At 32.2% G+C, this 23,625-nt stretch overlaps 3 protein-coding genes across 5 annotated transcripts; 1 reads left to right on the top strand and 2 right to left on the bottom strand.

Moving 5' to 3' along the window:
* Nucleotides 1-12,804: 12,804 nt before the first annotated feature.
* On the bottom strand, nt 12,805-13,595 carry LOC108567832. Its single transcript, XM_017928526.1, has 2 exons — nt 13,536-13,595; nt 12,805-13,483 (listed from the first exon to the last, which is right to left on the bottom strand). Exon 2 carries the CDS (start codon nt 13,473-13,475, stop codon nt 13,113-13,115), a length of 363 nt encoding a protein of 120 aa, XP_017784015.1. The 5' UTR covers nt 13,476-13,483; nt 13,536-13,595; the 3' UTR covers nt 12,805-13,112.
* Nucleotides 13,596-14,547: 952 nt separating this feature from the next.
* Nucleotides 14,548-15,318, top strand: LOC108567813. Its single transcript, XM_017928506.1, has 3 exons — nt 14,548-14,872; nt 15,010-15,049; nt 15,134-15,318. The coding sequence occupies exons 1-3, from the start codon at nt 14,645-14,647 to the stop codon at nt 15,316-15,318; spliced, it is 453 nt and encodes a 150-aa protein (XP_017783995.1). The 5' UTR covers nt 14,548-14,644.
* Nucleotides 15,319-16,194: 876 nt separating this feature from the next.
* On the bottom strand, nt 16,195-23,452 carry LOC108567872 (protein FAM214A). 3 transcript variants are annotated; one of them, XM_017928585.1, is made up of 9 exons: nt 23,228-23,452; nt 22,591-22,645; nt 18,892-19,119; nt 18,532-18,710; nt 17,376-18,470; nt 17,164-17,318; nt 16,933-17,105; nt 16,637-16,875; nt 16,195-16,578 (listed from the first exon to the last, which is right to left on the bottom strand). In XM_017928585.1, exons 3-9 carry the CDS (start codon nt 19,117-19,119, stop codon nt 16,410-16,412), a joined length of 2,238 nt encoding a protein of 745 aa, XP_017784074.1. In that variant the 5' UTR covers nt 22,591-22,645; nt 23,228-23,452; the 3' UTR covers nt 16,195-16,409. The 3 variants fall into 3 exon arrangements, with proteins under 3 accessions (XP_017784074.1, XP_017784073.1, XP_017784072.1); XM_017928584.1 differs by lacking the exon at nt 22,591-22,645; XM_017928583.1 differs by lacking the exons at nt 22,591-22,645; nt 23,228-23,452 and adding an exon at nt 19,173-19,570.
* Between the last annotated feature and the right edge of the window lie 173 nt (nt 23,453-23,625).

Raw genomic sequence — 23,625 nt, 5'->3', positions numbered from 1 at the left:
AATAATCATATAATAGTTGGCTTGGGGATCCGTTTACGAATTCTGTTGGTAGATAGCGCTAGCGTTCAGCGGTGCCACGCACTCGCCCCGCCCACCTGCAGCGCCATTGGCCGATGGATCATTCGGAGACCGGTTTCCGTCGGGGGATCGGGCGCTGTCTGGGCGTGGTCGGACCTGCGACACGCCCACGCAGACTTTCCGGCGCTTCACTTTGCGATCGGCCGTTTGACGGTGCGCCAAAAAGCACAAAAACTCACCGTCACACAAAATACACTCCGAATTTGCTCCTTCTCTTCTTACTTCAATTCATTTATTTGTTATTTGTTTTCTTTCACATTGCCTTCGATTGCAACTAACCAAACAAGTGAATTGATTGTTATTTGTTTAATATAATCAAGCGTCGGACCCGTATCGATTTGCTTACTGTTAAGAAGTGCTTATTATTTCGTGGTGTTTCAATGTGTAATTAAAATTACTTAAATGTATATGCTTATAAGTTAAGGTAATCTATAAAAACGTTCTTTCTACGTTTCACAATCCATATCCCATTCACAAATTTTAAATCACTGATATAAAACTTATAATATAACTAAATAAACTATATTTAAACAATAATATTTTCTTTTATATGCTATTAAAATTACACTGTAAATCATTGTCTTCAATATTTATCACAAGTTCACATTAAAGAATATTAAATATGTTAAAATTATATTATTATTATTATGACACTCGATATTTTAAATTAATCTTTATTTCAAGAATCTCTCATACAAATATATTTCAGATAATTTATTTAATTGATTAAGTTACAAATATTTTTAATTTTTGTGTTATCTGTATTCGATGATATTTAATATTTAAAAAGCAATACAACATAATTAGTAAATTTGCCAAGATTGCTTTAAAATTACAATTGGATAATTTAAATTATACAACATTTCATTCAGTTCATTCAATTAAATAATAAGGTTAATACTTTAATTGCAGTGTAAGGTTTCCTTTAATTATGCTCCCTTTTAAGGAATCGGATGTGCTTCTCGCTGTCAACGACGCTTTTTATAGCAAAAATAAAACATTTATCATGACAATACATTGTGCTCAAAAATACCAAATAATAACTATGTAAATTTTATGAAAGTCATTTCAGTTGTATTCATTAATAAGTAAATAAAAAAAGATTTAATGAATGCATCGATGATTTCTTAAATCTAATTAATGTTCCGATGGTGCTTTTCGAATGGTCTTTTTTTTTCGGACGCTCAGAGTGAAATTGCGACAAAGGCGGTCGGGGGTCCTAGTTCTTCTATGTCTCCCTTTTTCGGTGATTCCCTCCCGCTGCTTTAACGACCCCCGTTTAGTGTAAACAAGCCGCAACAACTGATTCTAATCTCATCTCGTCACAACTTCTGTCTTTTCTTCGGCTATTTACTGTACATCACTCCGCCAAAATACCTTTAAACGTTTCCGTCTTTTTTTCTTTACATCAGCCGATATCCATTGCTAATCCCGCAAAATGGGTTCACTGAGTGTAAACTTATTGGATTTAGTAGATCTCTCTGTGCTGATAAGCAAACAAAAATACTTAGAATCAAAGTATAAATTGCTATTTTTTACAATATATTAATCATGAATTTATGTTTTTCATAGATCTATAATCTGTATACTTATTACTAAATAAATTATACTATATTTGTCTTGTATTGAAATTTGATACAATTCAACTTAAAATATATACAATACTGATAAAATTAACAAAAAAATAATGGAATATAATAATTTATTAAATACAAACTATAAGAAATTAAATTTCATGCCCTTTAATATATTTCTTTCATAAAAACTATTTGTTAGTATATGAAAGAAATAAATAAGTTAAAATCTTAAGACAAAATAAAATTTTGTTTATCTATAATTTTTCACCGTATATTTTCTACGGAAAGTTCGAATAGATACAACTTCTATTAGGATCAAACAATCTATCAATTAATGTTCTTTGAGATATGCAATGGAATCTATTGGAATTAGTATTTTTTTATAGTGTAATAGAGAGAGAGAGAGAGAGAGAGATAGAGAGAGAGAGAAATGAAGGGAGGAAGTGCTTATGCAATAATTATCGTAATTATGGCAGTGAAATTCGAGGCTCGCGCGAAAAGCCGCAGATGTTCGTAGATCGGCGGACAGAACGCAACTCTCGCGCTTCGACGTCGTCATGGAAATGCACATACTTAAACGTGAATTTAATTGGCTGTTATCGAGTCGGTATAGGTGATGTAACATATGAAAAATAAAATTAACCGTACTAATTTGTTTCGTTTACATTGAATTAATGAAACCAATTAATATAATGCCTTATATAAGAACGCATAATATTATATAAGGTTATAATCAAATATTCTTCATTATATTTTTAATTTATTGGATCTTTAATTTCGGTCTACGGTACAATTAATATTCTTTAAGAAAATCATTTTTTTATCTATGATCTTGATTATTTGTGTAATACAGTGGATCCTCGCATAACGAGCATTTCGCTTAACAAGCAAAATGGATTGTAAGAAAGATGACTCGCTTAACGAGTGAAGTTTCGCATAAAGAATGACGATGAGAAGAGAAGTCCCAGATTGCGCGCCTTCTACATCATTTTTAAAACTTGTGTACACATATTATGTGTATTTTTGAATATGTTTCACTATACGAGTAAAAATCCGGAAATTTTGAATCCGATTAAACTCGTTTTTTATGATAACAATAGATGTTATCGAAATGTTCTGTTTTTTTTTGTATAATATTCATATAAATCCGGAAATCTATTTTAGATTACTTTTTTCTGTCTTATGAAATTTTATTAAATAAGAAAAGGTATTTGATTAATGGAAGTACATTACATACTTAGTTTTCTATATATCCTTCCTATATACATACGTAATAATATCGAATTTCTTAATTGTAATTAAGCTAATGGGTTTCGGCTGTAGTACTTATGACCAAAATTATATACTATAACAAAAAATAACATTAGAGATAATCTTCTGAGAATAAAAATATTTTGGTTAAATCTACCAAAATATACTTGAAATTAATTGATTTCTGCAAAACATTTTTTTTAAATTAACAAATAGGAGAATCTGCAGTGTTTTAAATAATAATCTCATATGTAAATAATATATATTACAATACAAGAATGAAATCATTTATAAAAAAAACATCTATTAATAATAATTAATTTATATGATATTCATAATTATTATTTTAGTTCATACATTTCTGTCCTTATGTGTAAAATAATAAACATAAATTAAAATATATCCGGGCAGAAAGAAAGACCTATGATCAAAATAGCCCTTTGAAGCTGTTGACATTTTGATTTATGACATTTATATTATTGTATTGAGTTTTTATTTGTTAACTTTACTGTTTCAATAAATATTATTATTATTAAAATATATATGCAAATTAAAATATGAAATTAATCTAAGATTCAATAATTCTTTATGTCGTGGAATAATGTATTTTTTGTATGATAATTTTGTGATTGACAGAAATCCATTGAGAATTGAAGTAAGTATTATAATTTTTCTTATAATAATAAAGATTTTCTAACAAATGTTTCATAATAAATCATTCAGAAAGTTTAAAGTCAAATTGTGATGAAAGTGATATATATAGATGTTTATTTGCTTACTTTAATAAAGTATATGATTAATCAATATTTATAAATAAATTATATAATGTTGAAAAGCAATATCTATTCACATATTTTTCTATGGTCTTTGCATGTATATATTTTTTTTTATTATTTCTTTTCCCCTCTACTGTGGTCCGTCAATTCGGGCAGGAGAACTAAAAAAGGAGAAGTAAAGTGTCGGTTTGAGTTCAAAAGGGAAGAGGTGTGTTCCGGTGGCGCCGAGTCGCTCTTCCTCAGGTAGACACACAAAGCTACAAAATCCACCTCACCTCCTTTCCTTTCCAGTCCATTCCTTTCCGCGCTTTCATCCTCGTCGAAAACATTCGACAACATTCTTATCAAAACACGAAGGATGAAAGTGGGAAGAAGAAGATCAAGAAAGAAAGAAGAGAAAAAAAAGGAAACGAAACGTAACAATTATATTGCGTCGCAATTACCGGCCCTAATAACCGACCGCAAATCAGTAAAGGATAACGAAAAGAAGAACCAGAAACGCAACGGGTCGACTGGTCGTCGGTTTACGGCCTTCTCGCACATTTCACGTCCACTTGACTCTCCGCTCTCTTCAATTTTTAACACCTTTTACAACCTCGTAAATAAATTACTTCTTCATCCTTCAACCCTCTCCATTACATATTTATTTTAACCCTCGGACACAATGTGCACAAAAGTTCCAAAATTCTCTACAAAGATAAAGATGATCGTAGATGATTAGTATGCTGTAAAAACAAAAGGTGTTGCTTTCAACGCTTTGCCAAAAAATGAATACAAAAAAAAAGACACAACCGCCAAAAGAATTGAAATAATAATAATAATAAAAACAAAGCCAAAAAAAATGTACACATCAGCGTGTGTATGGGAAAGATATATCAGGTAGATATGAGTCTCGGCGACGACTGCGGCGATGATGATGATGATGATGTCGGAGAGCAGCAGGAGATGAGGAAACCGAAAATGAATAAATAAAAAAAGAACACGAGCTGAAAAGATAAAAGGACGAGCAGAAGGAGTGAAAAGAAAAGGTGGCTGTGTGTTGGCATTAAGGTGACAAGTCATGCTGTTTAATGATTTACTATCCGAAGATGACGGCGCACTTCAAGCCCGGTAGCTACTTACTTACTCACTCACTCGCTCACCAACTTTTCTACATCCTATCCTATTTAATAGAGATGATGATGATGACGATGAGTAAGATCGTGGAACAAAAATCATTTTGGGAAGTGGGGACGAATTGAAGGAGAGAAAAAAAAATGTAGAATTCATAGTAATAACACATGTTTCTACGAGGAAACATTTTTTGTTCATGCTTTTGTATCGTACATTTTTTTTTGAAGAAATTGTTATAATTTTATTACAAATTAATTTCATTTGCATGTTTCACTCATCAATTATGCATATTTGAAAATTCACAAATATTTAATCATCACAGTATTATTTAAAATCTCTCTCAATTCGTGAAAAAAAGATCTAAATATAATATATAAAATTTATTTATTTATTAAATTTATTGATTACTCACTTTCAATTCAATTTCATTAGATAATCTTGCGATCTGTTTTTCAGAGCGTTTCAATTGGGGATCGTACAGATGCACTTTGCAATGGCAATGTGGTTCAACTAGAATAACTACAAAGTAGTTCAATGGCTTTGTTTTGACCGGTGGTTAAGATGGCTTCAGCATCAAAGGTTTCGGATATGGCCAAATGGAATACTTCTTTTCCATTGAAGCAAAAGTGTTTATATCGACTGCCATCTTAACACGCTAATTTAGAATCCTGGATTAACTTTAATTATACATGTACTTGTCTAGTATTTCAAGTTCCTATCCAATTTGTTAATACATACATTGCAATAAAATCTTATGTAATAAATAACAATTTTATTACTGTTTTAAATAATTATCTCGAAATATCATATTGCATTTAAAGATAAATTAAATATAATCTTAATATTTCAATTAATAATTTTTTTTTGTATACAGTGGAACCTCGCTTAACGAGTTTAATCCGTTCCAAAATTTTCGGATTTTTATTCGTATAGTGAAATACTCGTATAGTGAAACATATTCAAAAATACACATAATATGTGTACAACAAGTTTTAAAAATGATGTAGCAGGCGCAAAATCCGGAATTTCTCTTCTCATCATCACTCATTATGCGAAACGTTTAAGCGAGTCATTGTTTTTACAATTCATTTTACTCGTTATGCGAGGTGCTCGTTAAGCGAGTTTCCACTCTATTACTGTTGACAAATTAAGCAAACAAATATAAAATAAGTACATATAATAAATATATAATTGTAATTATTAATTAATAACTTGTAAATGTCTATTGGGTAATTAAAACAAATCATAAAGTAAATACAATGTGTGAGGTTTTGATTGAATTGTGTCTGTGTATTTACGATATTTGTATTTGACATTTTACAACGTTCGATGCAATCTGAACCCTTGTCTATTCCTCTCCACCTATCTCTCATTTTCTGTATTCTCTTTTTTTTTGTCGGCTCCGGCTCGGGTGGTTTGAAATTAGGCGCGTTTTCAGTTTTACATCATTCGGCTTGACTTTTATTGTTTGCACGCTGCGATTAGAGTCCAGGTATATTTGGAGGTGATCTACTTACTTGACGCCCATTTCGGACCTCGCATCCTTAAGGTTTTGGAACGTGCGCCCATAAATAATCCCCGTTGTCGGGATTCCCTTTCATATTCCTTTCGGCCGATCCTGCCGATGGAACTCATTAAGTCTAATTCGCTTTGTGCAAACATCGTTCCAAGTTCATCTATCAAACCGGCAAACGGACCCGAAAATTGTTATCACTTCCTACGGCCCTTTTTCCACATCATCCATCCAACCATCCACGTCGTCGGATCGAATCATTCCCTTCGCATTTTCCTTTCGTCTGCTACCGGAATTTAATTTATTCCGTTCGGAAATTTAACGATGTCATTAAAACAGAAGAAATTCCCTTCTACTTCGGTTTAATAGTTCCACATAAACATAAAAAAAAAGCTATGCAAGGGTGCTACTTAGAAACTATTGATGTTTCTATTAATTCCAATAACAATATTTTATGGTCCTTTTTTGTTATAAGTTATATATGATCATATTCAGAAGCACATTTGCAATTTAAATAACAATTCCACGCATCATTTTACAAAATGCCTAGGCATTATATCGAATTCCGCCATTATACCTCTAACATGTAAATATTTACTTTTATTTCATAGTATTTTTCCGCATTTCTTTTTTAATGTTATTTGTTTATACAATAAATATTATTATTGTTATTCAATTTAAATATTTACATTTAAGTTTTTATATTAATAAGAAGTAAATTAATAACAACATTGTAATTCAATAAGAAACATAAGTTATTTCATGATAAATTTATTAATTATATTTCAGTTAATTCAGGTAATTTCATCAAAAACAAGTCGAGAAAAAATTCAACATCAAAACTGCGATTAACAATCCAAATATTGTAGACTATAAATTTCACAAAATCAGAGTTTAGTGAAAATAATATTTTTATTTTATGCTTTTGTGTGAATAAAATGCGCAAAACTTGTTATAAAGATATACGCATTGCATAATCTATATATTTATTAGTAATTTTATCCTTTTATTTTAATATAACACAATATATCATACAACATACAAAAGTATATTCTTCTTACTCTATTTTTGTACCATTTTTCTAATGTCTAAATATTTTTACAAAATATATTGAGCACTTATCAAAAACTTAACGCAATTAAATCCATATATTATCCATTATCTAATTTACCTTTCTTCATAATCTTGCTACACATTTCATATAAACAATAAACCTAAAAAAAATATACCAAAAAAAAGATTTTGGTAACGTTTGAATAAAATTTGAATAAATATTTTTACGAACTTCAACTATTGCTAACTGAAATATATATATATTTTTAGAACGAAATAAATGGATTGTTACATTTCTTTAAATCATATGGATATTTTAATATAAAAGCTGCAAATATATTATAAATTAAAAGTTCATAATATTATTTTTTTATTAGTTTCATCAAATATCGTCTATTGTATCTTATAATAATAATTATTGTTATAATGTTTATGTTACAGCTACAAGAAATATAAAACTTTTGCAACGGACATTTGACTTTAAATCTAATTAATTGTTATTAAATAATGAAAGTATATTAATATAATAAATTAATTCATTAGAAATATAATCATATAATAAATGTTGTAAATCCATTGCTAAAGGTATGTACAAAATCCAAACACATTTGCAGCTCTCAGCCATCATTAATTATCTGCGGTGGATCTCGTGTGTTCTTTTTTTTTGGTGTGCGGCCGAAGGCAAAGAAGAAGGGAGCGGCGAAATATTAATAATTCGTCTAATTTTTGTGCCCTCCTCGCCTTTCGTCCTTCCTTCATCTGAGATGATCCCCTTTGACGCCAGGCGTTCAGGGCTCGGGGCGTAATTCGTCTGGGGCTGCTGCTGCTCCTGCTGTAAGAGTTGCTTACCAACCCCGACAATGCAGTACTTCTTTCTTTCCCTCATTCCGCCGCGGTACGTGTGCGGTCCTCAAGTATCCATGGGGCGGTAAAAAGGTACAGCACACCCTATTAGCATCCACTACAAAAGATATTATAATATGATTGACACCTGACAACGAAAAAAATCCTACCATCCGCGATTCGTCACGCAGATTTTCTGTTTTGACGCTGTTTCTTTCCCTTAAATTGCAGCGCTCATTGTCTTCTTCTCGTCCATATTAATACACACACAAACACTTTTCCCATCCGCAACTTCTCCCTTCTCGTCGTTCCTCTTCTGCTGTTGGTCGAATCGCGTGTTGCAATTGTTTCGAATTCCTACGTGTATTCTGTTTTTTCTCTTTCTCGCTATTATTTCCCTCTGTTTGCTTGGTGTGTTTCGTTTTTCTTCTTGTTTTCGTTATTCCCTCTCTCGCTCTCTTCCTCTCTTTTTTTTGTTGTTGTTTAATTTTTATTTTGGGATCGCGTGTGCTGCGGTGCAGCTAGTTTTTTTTCTTGTGCGGGTTGCATGGCGGAAACCGCATTCGCTGGGACATCCCTTGCGATTAAATTACTATCGAACTCTTTTAGGGGAGGTCAAAAGGTGCAACACGCAAAACGAATCCAAACACACAGACCCACACACACATACATACACACCATATGTGTGTACGTATTGAAAATAGTCACGTAATAAAACATTAAAGAGAATTAAAAAGAAATAATAATAAAAGTGAACGAATTAATTAATTTGCTATATGCTTCGAGTGCATTAATTAATTAACGGCGGACGCCGAGATTAAAGATTTATCATGAGTGATCCGGGAACTTCGCTCATTAATCCACTTCTCCTTCCGATTAATCGAGAGAAATATATTTTCCTTTCGCTGACAAAATCGGAGAGGAAATTGGTTTTAGTTAGAGAGATGACCTACTACATTATTCGACCGCAAAGAAGGAAGCTCCAGAATTATATAGTATACAAGAAATAATACAATTAAAAACAAAACATTTTTCATACTTATAATAATTTTATAAAATTTTATTACAAAAACTGTTATATAAACAAAGCCAAATACTTATATTTACTTTACTTACTTACTTTTTACATTTAATATAGTACATTGTTTTTTTTAATATTTTTACGTTAAATTTTAATATACATGTATATAAATGTTGTCTAATTAGTAGTTATTCTAGTAACGAATACGAATGTTACTTCAAATTAGAAAGTGAACACTGATGTCAACAAAGACAATTTCAGTAGTTAAAACTAAAACCCATCCTAAATTGAAACATCCCTAATACTAGGAATTAACCTTTTGACTATTAAACAATTACTAATCCGGTGGAGGTAGTAAACCCTCAGATTTTCTAGGAAATATTACTCATGTCATAGTTGTACTACTTAAAGTAATGTTCATTTTCGATTATTGCAAATTTGCGTTTGTCATTTAAAACTGATTGAAAAAAAAGTTGGATATGATTATTGTTGGTTGGATATAATCAAGTTAACGCTGAAAATCAACTCACTTGCTAATCCTGATGTAACTACGTGTAAATGTGGCTGAAAATAAACAAGAATCAATTAAAATTGTATGATTTTTATTGTTTGCGAAGCAAAGGCTAGAAACGCTCGCATCATGCTCAATCCTTTCTACACATATTTACTCAGTGTACATTTGAGTGGATTTGTGTTGGCCAGTGGGAAAACAAAAAGACGAGACGGAAAAGATACAAGAGATATAGAGATATCTCGTTCGCAGTCTTTTGTGATGAATTGCCTCCGAATGACTAAACACAATTCGAGATGAGGCTGCTCAAAAGCCTCTCTTCTCTGAGCCTCACTCCTTCCTCCTCTCGACCATCTCATCGCACGTACCCCCAGAGAGGACTAAGACGAAGACGGCCCAAGAGTGTTGGTAGATTTTACAGGCCATCACACGCCGTAAATGGCCATTATATAGCTATTAATCCTCGTTAAATAATTATTCATCACCCCAATGCACCGTATAATGCCTCATGACAACCTCACGTAATCGCACGGAAAGAATCATCTAGCCTCGCGCAACGATCAAACTTCACAATGTCATTTTATTATTTTGTTTGTTTGTTTTTTGTTACGCTTCTATCGTTTCTCAATCCAACAAACATTTGATAACAATACGTTTGCATGGCGAGGATATGCGACTTCCTCCAATCAAATATCACATCTACTTATTGTTTCATATACTCATTTCACGTAATGAAATAATCTAATACATACAATACAATGTTTGCATTAATAGGTATTAATGAAGCAACAAAATTGTCAATCAAAGTAATCGAATAAATTAATTTTATGTAGATTAAATTAAAAAATATTAACTTTTTTTCAATTCATTTTAATAAATAATAATTATTATTGCAACGATAAATCACCAAAATATAATTTCAATACAATAATATAATAACAAAAATTAAATTACTTTAAACTGCTTCAAGGGCTATTGACCTTTAAAAATAATGTTTAAAACGTGATATTAAATTTTCCATTAAATGACCACTGCAAGCATCTGCTCTTTTGCTACTTTACATTTAACAAAATATTACAAAAATAAAACATTATAGGAGGATAAAATATTATTATACAGCCTATTAATATATATATTTTATTTTATGTTCGAATGTACTTCTTTTTTTTCTTATGTATTCATGTTTGGCCAATAAATTATTATTATTGTTATTATATTGACTTTATTAATAAGATGTGTGAGATTGTTTGATTAGGTGATTTTTTAGTGTTATTATTTTAATTTCATATTTTTGTTTTTCCATGTTGAACAATTTTCTATTTTCTGTGCACAAAATTTTAATAAATAACACATAACCAAACAAAAGAAATGAACAGTTAGAAACTAGAATTAAATTTAAATAAAAAGTCCACATTTTATTCACTTACTTTATATGTTTCTAAAAGCGTATATACAATAAATTATGTTTATTATTATTGTTTATGCATTTCATAATATAATTGCGAAAATTGCAAAATTGAGATTCAAAAAAATTATCAACAAAGAAAATTGCACTACCACCAATGGATTACAGACTGTTTTGTGTACATATAAGTTTAAATGCTTCAAGGTTCATAAATATATTATTTTTTAACGATAAATATTGTTGTTGGTATTATTTCAAATGGGGTAACTGGATTTCCGCTGCACCTACAGCGGTATATTCAAAAGAGAAGAGAATACTCTCCAGAAGTCTAATTTTGGTGAGAAACGACGTGAAGCGTAAAATTTAATAATGGATGATGATAGAAATATATTCTTGGCTCAACAATTTGGAACGAGAATCAAATTCTACGAAACCCGAATGCATGCGTGTGCATATGTATGTGTGCAAGCGTCACGGCCTCCTGCGCTTCTTTGTTTCAAGGAATTGACACGCATTGCGCAACGCTTCGTCCTCTGTTTCTCCGATGTTTGTTGCTGCTGTTCGGTTATTTCGTTGCCGTAATTTTGTCATTTTAGTTTCCACGTTGGAAACAACGCTATGTTGAAATTGCGAGCAAATTGTGTGTGACACAAACACGCTAAACCTGCCGGTTGCATAACCACGCACGCAACGAGCAGCGTACATTATTGGCGTTGAGTGCAGAGTGGAGCATGAATTGGATTCTCGGATCGAGAGTGCGTTATGTAATTTTGAAACCTGTGTCGACACCTGCTGTCCAGACACCAAATCAAATTACCCAAAGGGGTGGATGCTCTCAGCGCGCATGCGTTGTGCACGTCCCACACTCCCGACCATTGCCCAACCAGCCCACCGGTTGCCATGGCGACCAGCTCTAATTATATGTCTCCGATTGGTCCGCTCCTTTCGCATCCATAACGTATGCACCAATTAATATGGCCGAATGCACGCGAACGCAAGTATCGCTTCGTGCGTATGCAAATCTTATCACTCACCGCACAATGAATCCATGAATGAGAAGATATTGCTGAGAACAATTTTTATAACATAGTACATATATGAAATAATTAACTTATATATTTTGAAGTACCACATTAATTTTATTTCTTGTTATTTTTCCTCCATCTGGATTACATTTAATCGGCTCTCTTGGTATCATTTTGTATTATTACAAAACTACTAATTTTGTCTGTAAAAGGGATGTGGATAAGCCATATAAGTGGCGGATTGAGGGTAGTTGGGCCTCTAGGTAAAACATTTTTGGCTTTAATATTATTTTAAAGATTTATATTTCATAAACGGTTGCTTACTCATAACTATATTTGTTAACTTCACTATTGTAAGCAATATAATGGCCTGTTGACACACAAATAATCGAAATCTTATATAGTTGGGCAGTTAAATTTATTAGTATTTATATTTAATTCATACCTTGTTTTTTTTTTTACTAAAAACTCTTGTAATGTAACAACTTTAATATTATTGTTTTTTCACATTTTAATTTAAGAAAATAATTTGCCAACAGTATATTTTTACCATGATACATATATATTTGTAACTTTTTTTATTTTAATGAACCTTTTTTACTCCCTTTCGGTGTTTTTGTTGGTTTTTGGGGTTCAAACTAACTTTTTTATGTCGGATTTTTGTGATACTGACGACTATATATTTGTATCTTGAAATGAATAACATTTACATCATGTAGTTATAAAGAAAGCATTATACATTTTATAATAGGATATGATCCACCGGTTGCATAGATCCGTAAGAACCAATATACCTTTCAGTGCCTCTTCAACAGGGAGGTTTAAAAAATATTGTAATTTTGCATGTTGATTTGAATTTATTAATACAAATATTAATTAGATATAATATTCAGTTTTAAGTTAAAAACAATACCAAATTTGAATGGCATATAGATAATAATAGATTTCAAAAGCATTCTGGACTTTTCTCAATCTCATTGACAATTAGCTTTGTTAACACTGGAACTTCCATATGATTAATTGGCTGATTCAAACTAAGATACACAGTTTTTTTTAATTTCTTGGACAACATGGATACAATACTTGCAAGGAAATCATTGTCAAAGCTACCCATTATATTTGTCGTTATATGCTTGCCCCCTATAGGATTCATAACACCCATCGCCAGCTGTGTAAAGTCTTTCAGTTGTCCAGAAGTTACAACAATCATCACTGAGTCCAACATTTTTAACACATCAAAACTGTACTCCTTCTCATGTGTCTTAGATGAAAACGAATATACTTCGAAGTTCGATTTCAACGTTTCCATTTTGTACACTGGAATAAAATTACTTTTAATTATAGAATAGTTCATTACTAAAACCCTTACCTTGTATTATAATGACTTTTTGTTTTTAGGTTAGACTTGAAAACATTGAACTATAGTTATGCAACAAACATAGCATTTGTGATGATAATTTAAATTCTCATGAGATGAAATATTTGAAGTGCCCAAGAGAATAATTTCAGTTATTTTAATGATGGCATCAGAAAATAAATCATTAAGAACAGTCGTTCCCAACAGGTTGGTGCCCTTAGGGAGGAAGGGGGTTTGGAAACGGTCGATGAATACGATTTTAAATTTTATTAATTGTAATCATAATTTTAATATGTATTAATATATGTTTTTTGATATGATGAAATCTATAATAATTTGCTTCTACATACGAAAGTTCGTTTGTTTTTCTGTAACTCTATTCTGGAATCTGTAAATCTATTTTGTAAATTGATAAAACTATGGCAAAAATTAAATGTTCCGTCTTCAATTATCAAATCTTTTGAAAGCTGTATCATATATTGATTTCTCTTTGTAGGAATCGATTGAACTAAAAGAGAATTTTGTATCTAAAATCAAACATGATTTGCCAAATATTGGATTTGCAAAGACATTCGTAAAAAATACTTTAAATTAACAAATATACCCAAAAAATAGTTGGGAACCATAATTTAGAAACAAACAAAATTTGAGCTTTGTATGCATATAAAACAGCAGAAAATCGACATGAAACTCACAGGTGATGGCTAAACATTTTTATATATGGATAATTTTCTATAATTATGTTTATGATCATGAATTTTCTGTATGATATAATTTTAGAAATCAATAATTATCATGTAAATACAAATGTGTTTATTTTAATTAAAATTTTCAAATTTCAATTGCTTTGAAAAAATGTTATATACTAAAAATCTAGTTTTTCCATTGTCCATTACATTACTTAGAGAATTAGTAAATACAATAAAATTTAACCAAACAATCAAGAATACCTTTCTCTACTATGCATATAAATTGATGTTTTAGCATACACCTGCCTGCTACTTTTAAAATTACAGATGCGGGCCTCACGTACCAGCCGTGTACCAATTGCAGGAAGACCGCTTATCGGTACTATCAATCAGTTGTCATTAAGTATATAAGGCGCAAATATTCTAGACGAAATGTACACCGAAGCAGAGAACACAATGTGCAACATCAAGTCAGCCTGCTGGACCTTGGTCCTTCTGATTACTTTCGAAATCATCTTAGCCCAAGATGGTGCGTTCTTCCTGAAGGCATCCAAGAGCGTTCCCAGAATTGGAAAGCGCAACAGAAACGAGAACGATGAAAACTTCAGGAAGATCTTCCTAAAGGCTTCCAAATCCGTGCCAAGAATCGGCAGAAGAGACGTAAGTATTCTAAATATCAAGTTCATATTTTAATCGTTTGATCATATATTAACAAAATATATTATATATTATTTAACATATGTATCATTTATATAATATTATTTAGAAAATGTGCTACTAATAATGTATTGTTTCAGTTTGTTCCTGCGATGCAACAAAAAGAAATCGCCGAGAAATGTAAGTAATAAAATATAGAAATTTTAAAATAAGTTTTAATGTAGGTACTATTTAATTGAAACGTCTGTATTTCTGTTATCTTAGATGAAAATTGGTCGGATATTGCTGATCTATATGAATACTATCCGGAGCTGTTTTCCTCACCGCAACTACTGTCACAGTTTGAAGACTATAAGATGTATGGGGACCAAATTTTTCCAGAGAAGATGCATATGAAACGGAAAGATGAATCAGAATTAAGAGAGTTCCATATCGAACAAGACAACTAGAATCTGTTGGATAACGATATATATTTTTTTTATTGGAAATAAAGATTTGACCTTAGTATAACATATTTTATTTGTTTACGTTATTGAGAAACCATTCATTTTAACTCAAAAATATTTTAAATGTAAATGCTATTTGCAGTGGCCAATAAGTCGAACTATTCTTAATCCCCCACTGAATATTTGTCTATTTTATAAAATTACTTAGTGCAATAAATTGGAAGTTTATTTTAATAAATAAATAAAATTTAATTTATTTTTAATAAATATTTGCTAATAGGTAAAATAAAATCTACTATATGAGTATATTTGAATTTATACTTATCTATTTTTTTTTCGGAATTATCTTTTCCATATAGTTATAGATTATTTACTATAAGTATATGCATAATATATTAAGATAAGGAAACATATATAAAGGAATAATTTAATTCAAACAAATGATGAAAATACAAATTGATAAGCGTTTCTATATTCAAAATTTCCTGAGATTTCGTAACATCTTAGCTACACAGTTGTTAAAACTAAGGCGACATTTACTGAAAAATAATGTTGAATTGAAGTACTATAAAGACAAATATGCATTTGGTCATATGCACATACAACAAAACATTAAAGTATAAAAGGAATACTTTCAATAATGCCAATTGTATGACTCGCTCAATCTTCGTATTAACGTTTACAAATAAAAAGCTCACATCTTTAGTATTCACACATTTATTTCAATATCTATTTAGAAAAATTATAGTTATATGATTTAAATATATTATTTATATATCTATATATATTTCTTTCGCTTTTTGTTTGAAATATTCATAAAAAATTAAACTTTACATATTTTTTCGTAAAAAAAAAACAAACTTGATCAAAACAAACTTAACAATTCTTTTTCATATGTATATACATGACCACCATTTCCAATCGCCAGCAATTATATTATAAAAATATGCATTGTCCAACAGAGGTGATGATAAAAATAAACTAATAATACGCAAATGATTGCGAATATATCACAAATGAATATGCATTATTCCTCGAACCACACAATCAGTTTCGACTACTATTATCTCACTTAAAAAAAAAAAAAAAAACATTCACTTTCTAGGAGAGTACTTTGGATTAACAGGCATGTGCGTGAAGCTGCGCAATTCGTAGCACATATCAATTCCATGTGCTGTAGCTGTGTCTACATCAGACTTTCTGAAGATAATCATGCGAATGTCGCTGTGCAAGTAAATACGACCAGACTTTGAGCTCATAAATCTGTAAACAGAAAATATGTAATACTAATGAAAAATGCCAATGCAGCTATAGTTTTTACCTAAGATGAATTAAATATCGTAGCCACTTTGGTCCCCATTCCAATTCCTTATCGTGACAATTTGTTGGCATGTAAAGAGTACGCTGTCGGATGAAAGTTTGAGAATTTGGTGGCATGTCTGCAAGGTTGTACATAATGACAAACATTTTGACTACGGTACCAAGAGGATTGAAAAGAGTCACTTGAATGGTACCGGTTTTAGGCACGTTGTAGCCTTTTCTACCCAAATTAATATGGCCCTGAAATAATTTAGTCAAGAATAAGAATGCACTCATATGTATAAAATTTAATATTACCAGATAAGGTGAAGAAACTTTATCGTTATCGCCAAGAGTATAGAAAAATACAGTAACAGGAACAACCAAGTGCCTTGGAACGAAAGAGCCACTAGCCCCAAGTTCTGCTTTAAAACCATGAACCGTTGAGACAGGTTCCAAACGACCGTTCAGTACTGATTCTTCGAAACTACCTAAACACAGATGCATGGTTTACACGTACTTCTAAAATACATCCAAAATGGGATTTACCTAAGAGGTTTGCAGAATGGCTACGTCTATATACTTTGACCGGCGTAGGTTGAGGTTTTTGTGTATATATGTATGTTTCCGGGCTGCAGGGGGAAACTATACTACCGTCACTTTCACTATCGTCATCGGTCGAGAAACTCGCAGAGAATAATGCACTGAGAACAGTACAATATTAAAAAAAATAAGATATTTAACTATAGTTGATTATGAACCTTTTGATATCGGACACTGAGTTAATACTGGAATCGTAATCGAAACACGACTTGCCACGTCTTATGGGTGCAGGACTGCTGGTCAGCGGTAGTCCTGTGCGTGAATGAAAAACCATGGATGCAGCACTATCCAAGTTCTTCCTAAACTTGGCCTTCTCGAACGGCGAGGGTATATCAATTGTAATTGACGATTTGTCCGCCGGCTGTTTAAAATCATCGAATTGAATCTTCTGGCGTACCTTTGATTTACAACCTTTTCGCTTATTGTTACTGGCACTATCACAATTATCACTAAAAGAACTACAGATTTTTTTTGAAAATATCTCTCCACTGCCGTTAATCTTCAAATTTCTACTATTACATTCACTCTGAACACATTTAACATCACATTCGCTCATATGACCGGACCCACCATCCTGGAGACGGCAACTGCGTAAAATCGCATTCAGGAGGACGTCTCCACGGCCATTCTGCTGATTGCTGAGATCATTTTCCATGACACCCATCGCCTCTCTAAACTCGTCTCGGTTCAACATGAAATCCAGCTTGGGGGTTTTTGTATCGCCGACTCCAGCGCCAACGCTTTCAATGTTCCTCTTTTCGCTGGAGCCCGAAGTAGAGGGCTGTGACAAACTACAACTTCCGCAGCTCTTTAAGAACTTGTACTCTTTCTTCACATCAAAATCATCAAAGTCTTCACATCGGTGCTTTCCCTTCAAAGTGCACTTGGTATGCATTCGATCGTCCAACATCCAAATATCCTCTGCTGAACTCAAATCGTCAGATTTACATTTGGTACATACGTTCGAAGGCGGTTTCGACATCCGAGGTAAGCTTAAGAGTGTCACATTAAGTTGCAAGCCATTTCCCATATCGGTGGTTGGAAACAAATGCTCGTTTGCATTTTCATTAAATTTTGGCTGATCGAAAGTTTCGCCTGGTATAGCTAAACGATACTTCAGGTTGGCATTAGATATGTGCGGTGCACCTAAGTCCTGACACGAAAGCCAGGCAGAAATTTGCGAGAAATAAAGCTGCGAGCGAACTGCGCTTATCAGCTGATTCACATTGAACGGAACCGAAACATCAGACGGTCTACAAAACAAAACATGTTTGCATTAATATTTTTCTGTATTCTTAAAATGACAATTTATACCTATCTTGGGTTATAGAGAAATACCATTTTTCCAAAAGCAAGTCGTCGTCGGAATTGTTCTCGTCGCCGACGTTTTCGCGACAGGGGCAGTTAGAAGCCAATGAAACCTCCACACACAAGGGAATCCCTTTTTGCCATAAATTTAAAACTTTTTCTTTTATGAATTCATACCTTTGACACTAAAATCAGAAAAAAAAAATATAATTGAATTAATTACAACTAACTAAAATAAGATAATTTTTGTAATATTTAAATAATTTTGAGTTCAAGTTATAAATATAGTATGTATATATTTTACATTATTATTTATTGTCGATAGGCGCATTATTGTGAAAATTTAAAGTAATTTGTGATAGTTACCAAATCATCAGTAGGATTACAACTATGTGGTGTACTTTTCGTGGTCGCAGTGCAATGTGGTCCTTCGTAGAAGCCGCGATGATTAGAGGTGGCGGCATTTGATGAGACTGAAGTTAGAGGCCCTTTGGCAGGGATACGACCTTCGGTAACGAGGGCGGCGATAGCAACCAGCACGTCCCCACCATCCCTTCCGGTTCCGGCCTCAATATCAAAATTTGCACTATGCATCTGGAAACAAAACATAATTGACGACATTCTAGTTAAACATAGTCGGATGTCACCTTGACATCCCTAGCCCGAACTATCCGAAGAAAGGCAGTCATTTGTGTTTTTCAGTTTTATTTTTTCGCTTGTTTATGTCTCATACATTGGACGAAGGAAGTGGAACAGATGCAATACTGTGTATATATTTAAGTGACATTTGGGTTAGAAATGCGGAAATGGGGGGCAAAAGTGGAACGGACCTTTCAGCAATTTCGAGTTGAATTGAGCAACGCGCGCGGCGCGTGCAATATTTTATTCACGATACGCGCAAACTCATCGGAAAGCAGGAGCATATAGAGAGAAAGTATAACGACGATGTGCTGCTCTTAATTATCGTAAATTGAAATTGCTTAAACATCATAACAATTTGAATTGATTCAATAAGACGTTTCGTAGGACAACATTCAAATTATCAATGCATTAAAGACTAAACCTCCTCGTTCAGAATCAATGCTGCCTTTAGAAAATATTAGGATACGCTCTTAATAATAATAATATTTTGCCACTGTGAAAAACAAAACTTAAACATTTTATATACAAGAACATTAATAATAAAACAAACAAGATTCACTGCTGCTACTGACCATAAGTATTTCTGCTCAATACTCTAATTTACTTAAATAATCAAAAATATATTAGTAGTCTTCAAAAAGTTAAGAACATTAACAAATCAAGAAATTTTGGGTAAACCTGTTAATACATTTAAGTTATTTAAAAATAAATGTGAATCAATAGATTGGAATGTTGTCGAATGGTCATTAAAATGTTATGATATTTAAGAGGTCTTCAGAAGCTGTAGCGTAGATCCAGCTGATTGTTATATATACATATTTCCCAATGACGTAAAAGGCGGATAGCGACGCCATTGGCTATTTTTAAAGGCGGTGGCTAGGCATTGGCGTGATACCAGATACAGATTCGCGTGAACTGGAAGGAGAAAGGATATAAAGGATGTTGGGGCACAGCTGATCGTTGCCGAGGCCAGCTGACTGTCGAGGTAGGAGAGATTACATGCAAAGCAGCTCAAGGTTGGCCTATCCAGCGTTTTATGTCTGTATACACGGTTGCATTTGATAAATGGAAAATTACATTTCGATTCTAAGAATGTAATATACAAACATTATCTATAAAAATCTTGAAATTGCATATGTTTAATAAAAAGAATTTGAACTTAAACTTCGGTAGTATCATAAATAAACATCCATTTATAAGAGAATTGAAAATTTCATTAAAGAATTGTGTTAAACAATTCACCCATAACACCAGTTTTTCTCTAATTGAACACGATTATTTATATTGTCTCCTTTTATTTTAACAGAAAAGGAAAAGTCGATGTGATTATTGTTCACATGCAGGTGAAAGAGCATTGCATTTCCAACACCGAAAACGTTTATTGAATCCATATGCATTAGAAAGTATCAGAACGATAGTGCTTTTTTCTTCCATGTTTTTGTTTTACTGACACAGATTCTCGATTACATAATTACAAGATGAAGAAACAAAGAAAAAGAGTCAAATGTTGCCGGATTAAGTTTCAAAATGAACTTGAAGTTAATTGGCGAAAACAAGAGTCGAAAGTTCTCCATTTCATTTACAGAGTAATTTATAAGTATGGTTCATTTCTAATTTACAATTAAATGATATCTAATGCAATTGTTCCGAGAACTTAGGACTTATATAAAATAAATAAATAATTGGTTATCAATGTTTCAAAATTAGAAGAATAATCGTTAATCATTATTGAACTGCTGATGCATCGTCTACGATAGAGCCAACATCCGGTTCAAATATTCCTACAAATTAAATTTTCTTTATAAAACTTGTTTATTATAGCTTAATTCGAATGCCATATCTTCCTTTTATTTTCGGTCCGGTTGTTTGCCCCGAAAAAGAAAAAAGACAACGTCTGCGGCGGCGGCGGCAGCTGTACCTCATGGGGGAACCCCGTTCCGTCTGGTGTCTGTGAACTCCCAGGTCAAAATACTTCGAAGCTCATTCACATCCTCAGGATAACAAAACATTCGGGCGTCCATACAATGAAAATAAAAACATGATTCATACCAGTCACAAAAGGTCTAACAATACCGGAATATGTTAAAACGTAGCATGCGAATCAGACATATGTTCAAAACTCAATGCGAAATTCTGGTTTAAAAATAAATGGAATGTATATAAAGCAAAGAAATTGGTTTGTATTAGTTTTGCTTAACCCACGGATATTGAGCTACGAAAAGTAACCTTGCTCTAAAAATCGATTCAATGTTGCTTCATTTAATACAATTTCAAATATGTTTAAAAAAATAATTGGTAATTTTATTAGATTTAAGTTAAGAAGTAGTAGCGATTCGAATCTGCCAAAATGATCTGCACACGAGCTCAGACAGTTCACATTTTTACATGCGAGTGGTAGTGAAGAAAAGTCGCGTGCGCACGTGTCGCGCGAATTAAAATAAAATCGAATGCGGACAGAAAAATCGAAAGATTTTCCGTTCAACGGAAAGGAACACGATCTCCACGACGTTTCCACCATTGGTTACGCAACGCGTCGACACCCGTATTGTACGCTGCTGCGAATCCAACTATCGATTGCGTAATCGCAATCTAGGAAACTACAAATAAATAAATATGTTTCGTATCTGATCGAACTTTCTCCGGTGAAATAAACTTTTACTACCATCATTCGAAATATTAAAGACTCCTACTTATATCATTAAATACACATTACTGATAACTAAATATTGTACTCAAACGTAAATGTGAGAATATATAAGTAAATAAATAAAAAAATAATCACATTTTAGAAGTGATTCATAGGTATTACAAATTAATTGACATCTATACATTTCGAGCGTGTATATATACATATATGAATCATTAACAATGCATTATAATGTATGACAACAAGCGTTAATAACTATGTTAAATTAAGTAAATCAACATTAAAATTTTAATAAGCTTTATGAAATGATATTTTATTCTTAATATCAATTTAAATGTCGATACATTGTCATGTATGTAGAAATATCAGCCAATAGTTTGACATTGATGTTTAACATTGGCAAAAATAAATTGTGAATATTTGCCAAAACATTGTGATCTTATAAAAGGTTAATTAAAATCTATTTCTTGCTCTTCACTATTCCAAATTTAAGATTTTTATTAATACATGAATTTTTATCTTTTCAATTTTATAGCAATTGATGTATCATCCAATTCCTCTAATTAAATAAAATAATTGAATATTTTTATTTATGCAGGATATGTTTACTGAAAAATGTCCATCTTTCATCTGGAAGTTGAGTGGTTCCACTATCATTTGATAAGGCATATATGTTTAAATTGGAGCATTGGAGCATTGAGGAAAGACTTTTAAGTTGAAAATTGAAGTTCGAGAATCCAATGTTTATTATATAAGAATTTCAACTGTATATTTACATTTCAAAATTGGCGATGATAATATGACAGTTGAAAAGCTGTTTCAATAATAATCCTGAAACAATTTAAAATAATGTACAAGATTAACCATAAATATAAATACTAGAACACTAACTTAAAGTAATGTATATCAAATGGTAAATCTAAGTTTAATATTCGCAAAATACAATGACAATAGCAGCAATCCCATATATAAATATGGTTATCTAAATATGGAAATATGGTTAACTCTGAGGGACCAACAAAATTTGGAATACAATATGTTTAATTGGAAATTGAGTTCAAGGGCGTCGGAATGATTTAAGTGCAACGACTTGGAAAATTTTCCAAAATAGTGAAACAAGAAGAGTTATTTTTAATATGGTCGGACGGCCCTTTGGTCTGTAATACGAATGACATGGATACAATATGGTCAGGTCAACATGTCCATTTCACTGAGTGTCAATGATGCTTTATCTATCTATATATATGCGATATATATTGAAAGAATACAAATGCAAATCGTGTCAGCCACAAAATGGCAGTCACACGAGCTGACATACGGTCAAGTCTGGGACTGCCAAAGAAGTCTCTCACTCGATATATCGACTTCAGTCTATGTGCAATAATCTGGTACGGTATCCTTGCTCGGACTCACCTTTCAATTTCTGGCTCAACTAATTATTGCGTAATGCTCGCCCTGCTATATAAATGCCGACAAGGGCATTTCAGGCAACCTCATTGAAGGCATTTCGACTCTTGATCTTCTGGAGTACTTCTCTGTTGTATGACACTCTTCGCCTGCTGTAGTCACTTCGTTGTTTTGGTTTGTTCTATATGTTGACAGATCGCAGGTTCCCTCAGTACTAATCAGCTGTTCTGAAACCAGTTAGCTATGCCACCGCCCTCTCTGACCATGCAACCAATCCAATTATAGAGCGCCAAAATTCAAAACATATTCTCTGTAAAATTGTACATACTTATCAAATGTTTGGATGTGCTATCATTAATACTAGAATCATACAAGTATATTTGTATACAAGATTTGATATATAG

Source organism: Nicrophorus vespilloides, unplaced genomic scaffold (assembly GCF_001412225.1).
Source record: "Nicrophorus vespilloides isolate i.1.1-1 unplaced genomic scaffold, Nicve_v1.0, whole genome shotgun sequence".
Taxonomy (NCBI): Eukaryota; Metazoa; Arthropoda; class Insecta; order Coleoptera; family Silphidae; genus Nicrophorus; species Nicrophorus vespilloides.
Note: the sequence above shows the minus strand (reverse complement) of the source record. Positions and strands in the feature narration are given on the sequence as shown.

What these genes read in the sequence shown, in the direction of transcription:
- LOC108567813 (XM_017928506.1), top strand. Translation starts at nt 14,645, where the DNA reads ATGTACACCGAAGCAGAGAACACAATGTGCAACATCAAGTCAGCCTGC. An exon ending in CAAGAATCGGCAGAAGAGAC is followed by an intron (nt 14,873 to 15,009) that starts GTAAGTATTCTA and finishes GTATTGTTTCAG; the next exon opens with TTTGTTCCTGCGATGCAACA. An exon ending in AAAAGAAATCGCCGAGAAAT is followed by an intron (nt 15,050 to 15,133) that starts GTAAGTAATAAA and finishes CTGTTATCTTAG; the next exon opens with ATGAAAATTGGTCGGATATT.
- LOC108567832 (XM_017928526.1), bottom strand. Translation starts at nt 13,475, where the DNA reads ATGGAAACGTTGAAATCGAACTTCGAAGTATATTCGTTTTCATCTAAG.
- LOC108567872 (XM_017928583.1), bottom strand. Translation starts at nt 19,214, where the DNA reads ATGACTGCCTTTCTTCGGATAGTTCGGGCTAGGGATGTCAAG. An exon ending in TTCTCTATAACCCAAGATAG is followed by an intron (nt 18,471 to 18,531) that starts GTATAAATTGTC and finishes TTTGTTTTGTAG; the next exon opens with ACCGTCTGATGTTTCGGTTC. An exon ending in CGATATTTAATTCATCTTAG is followed by an intron (nt 16,579 to 16,636) that starts GTAAAAACTATA and finishes TTCTGTTTACAG; the next exon opens with ATTTATGAGCTCAAAGTCTG.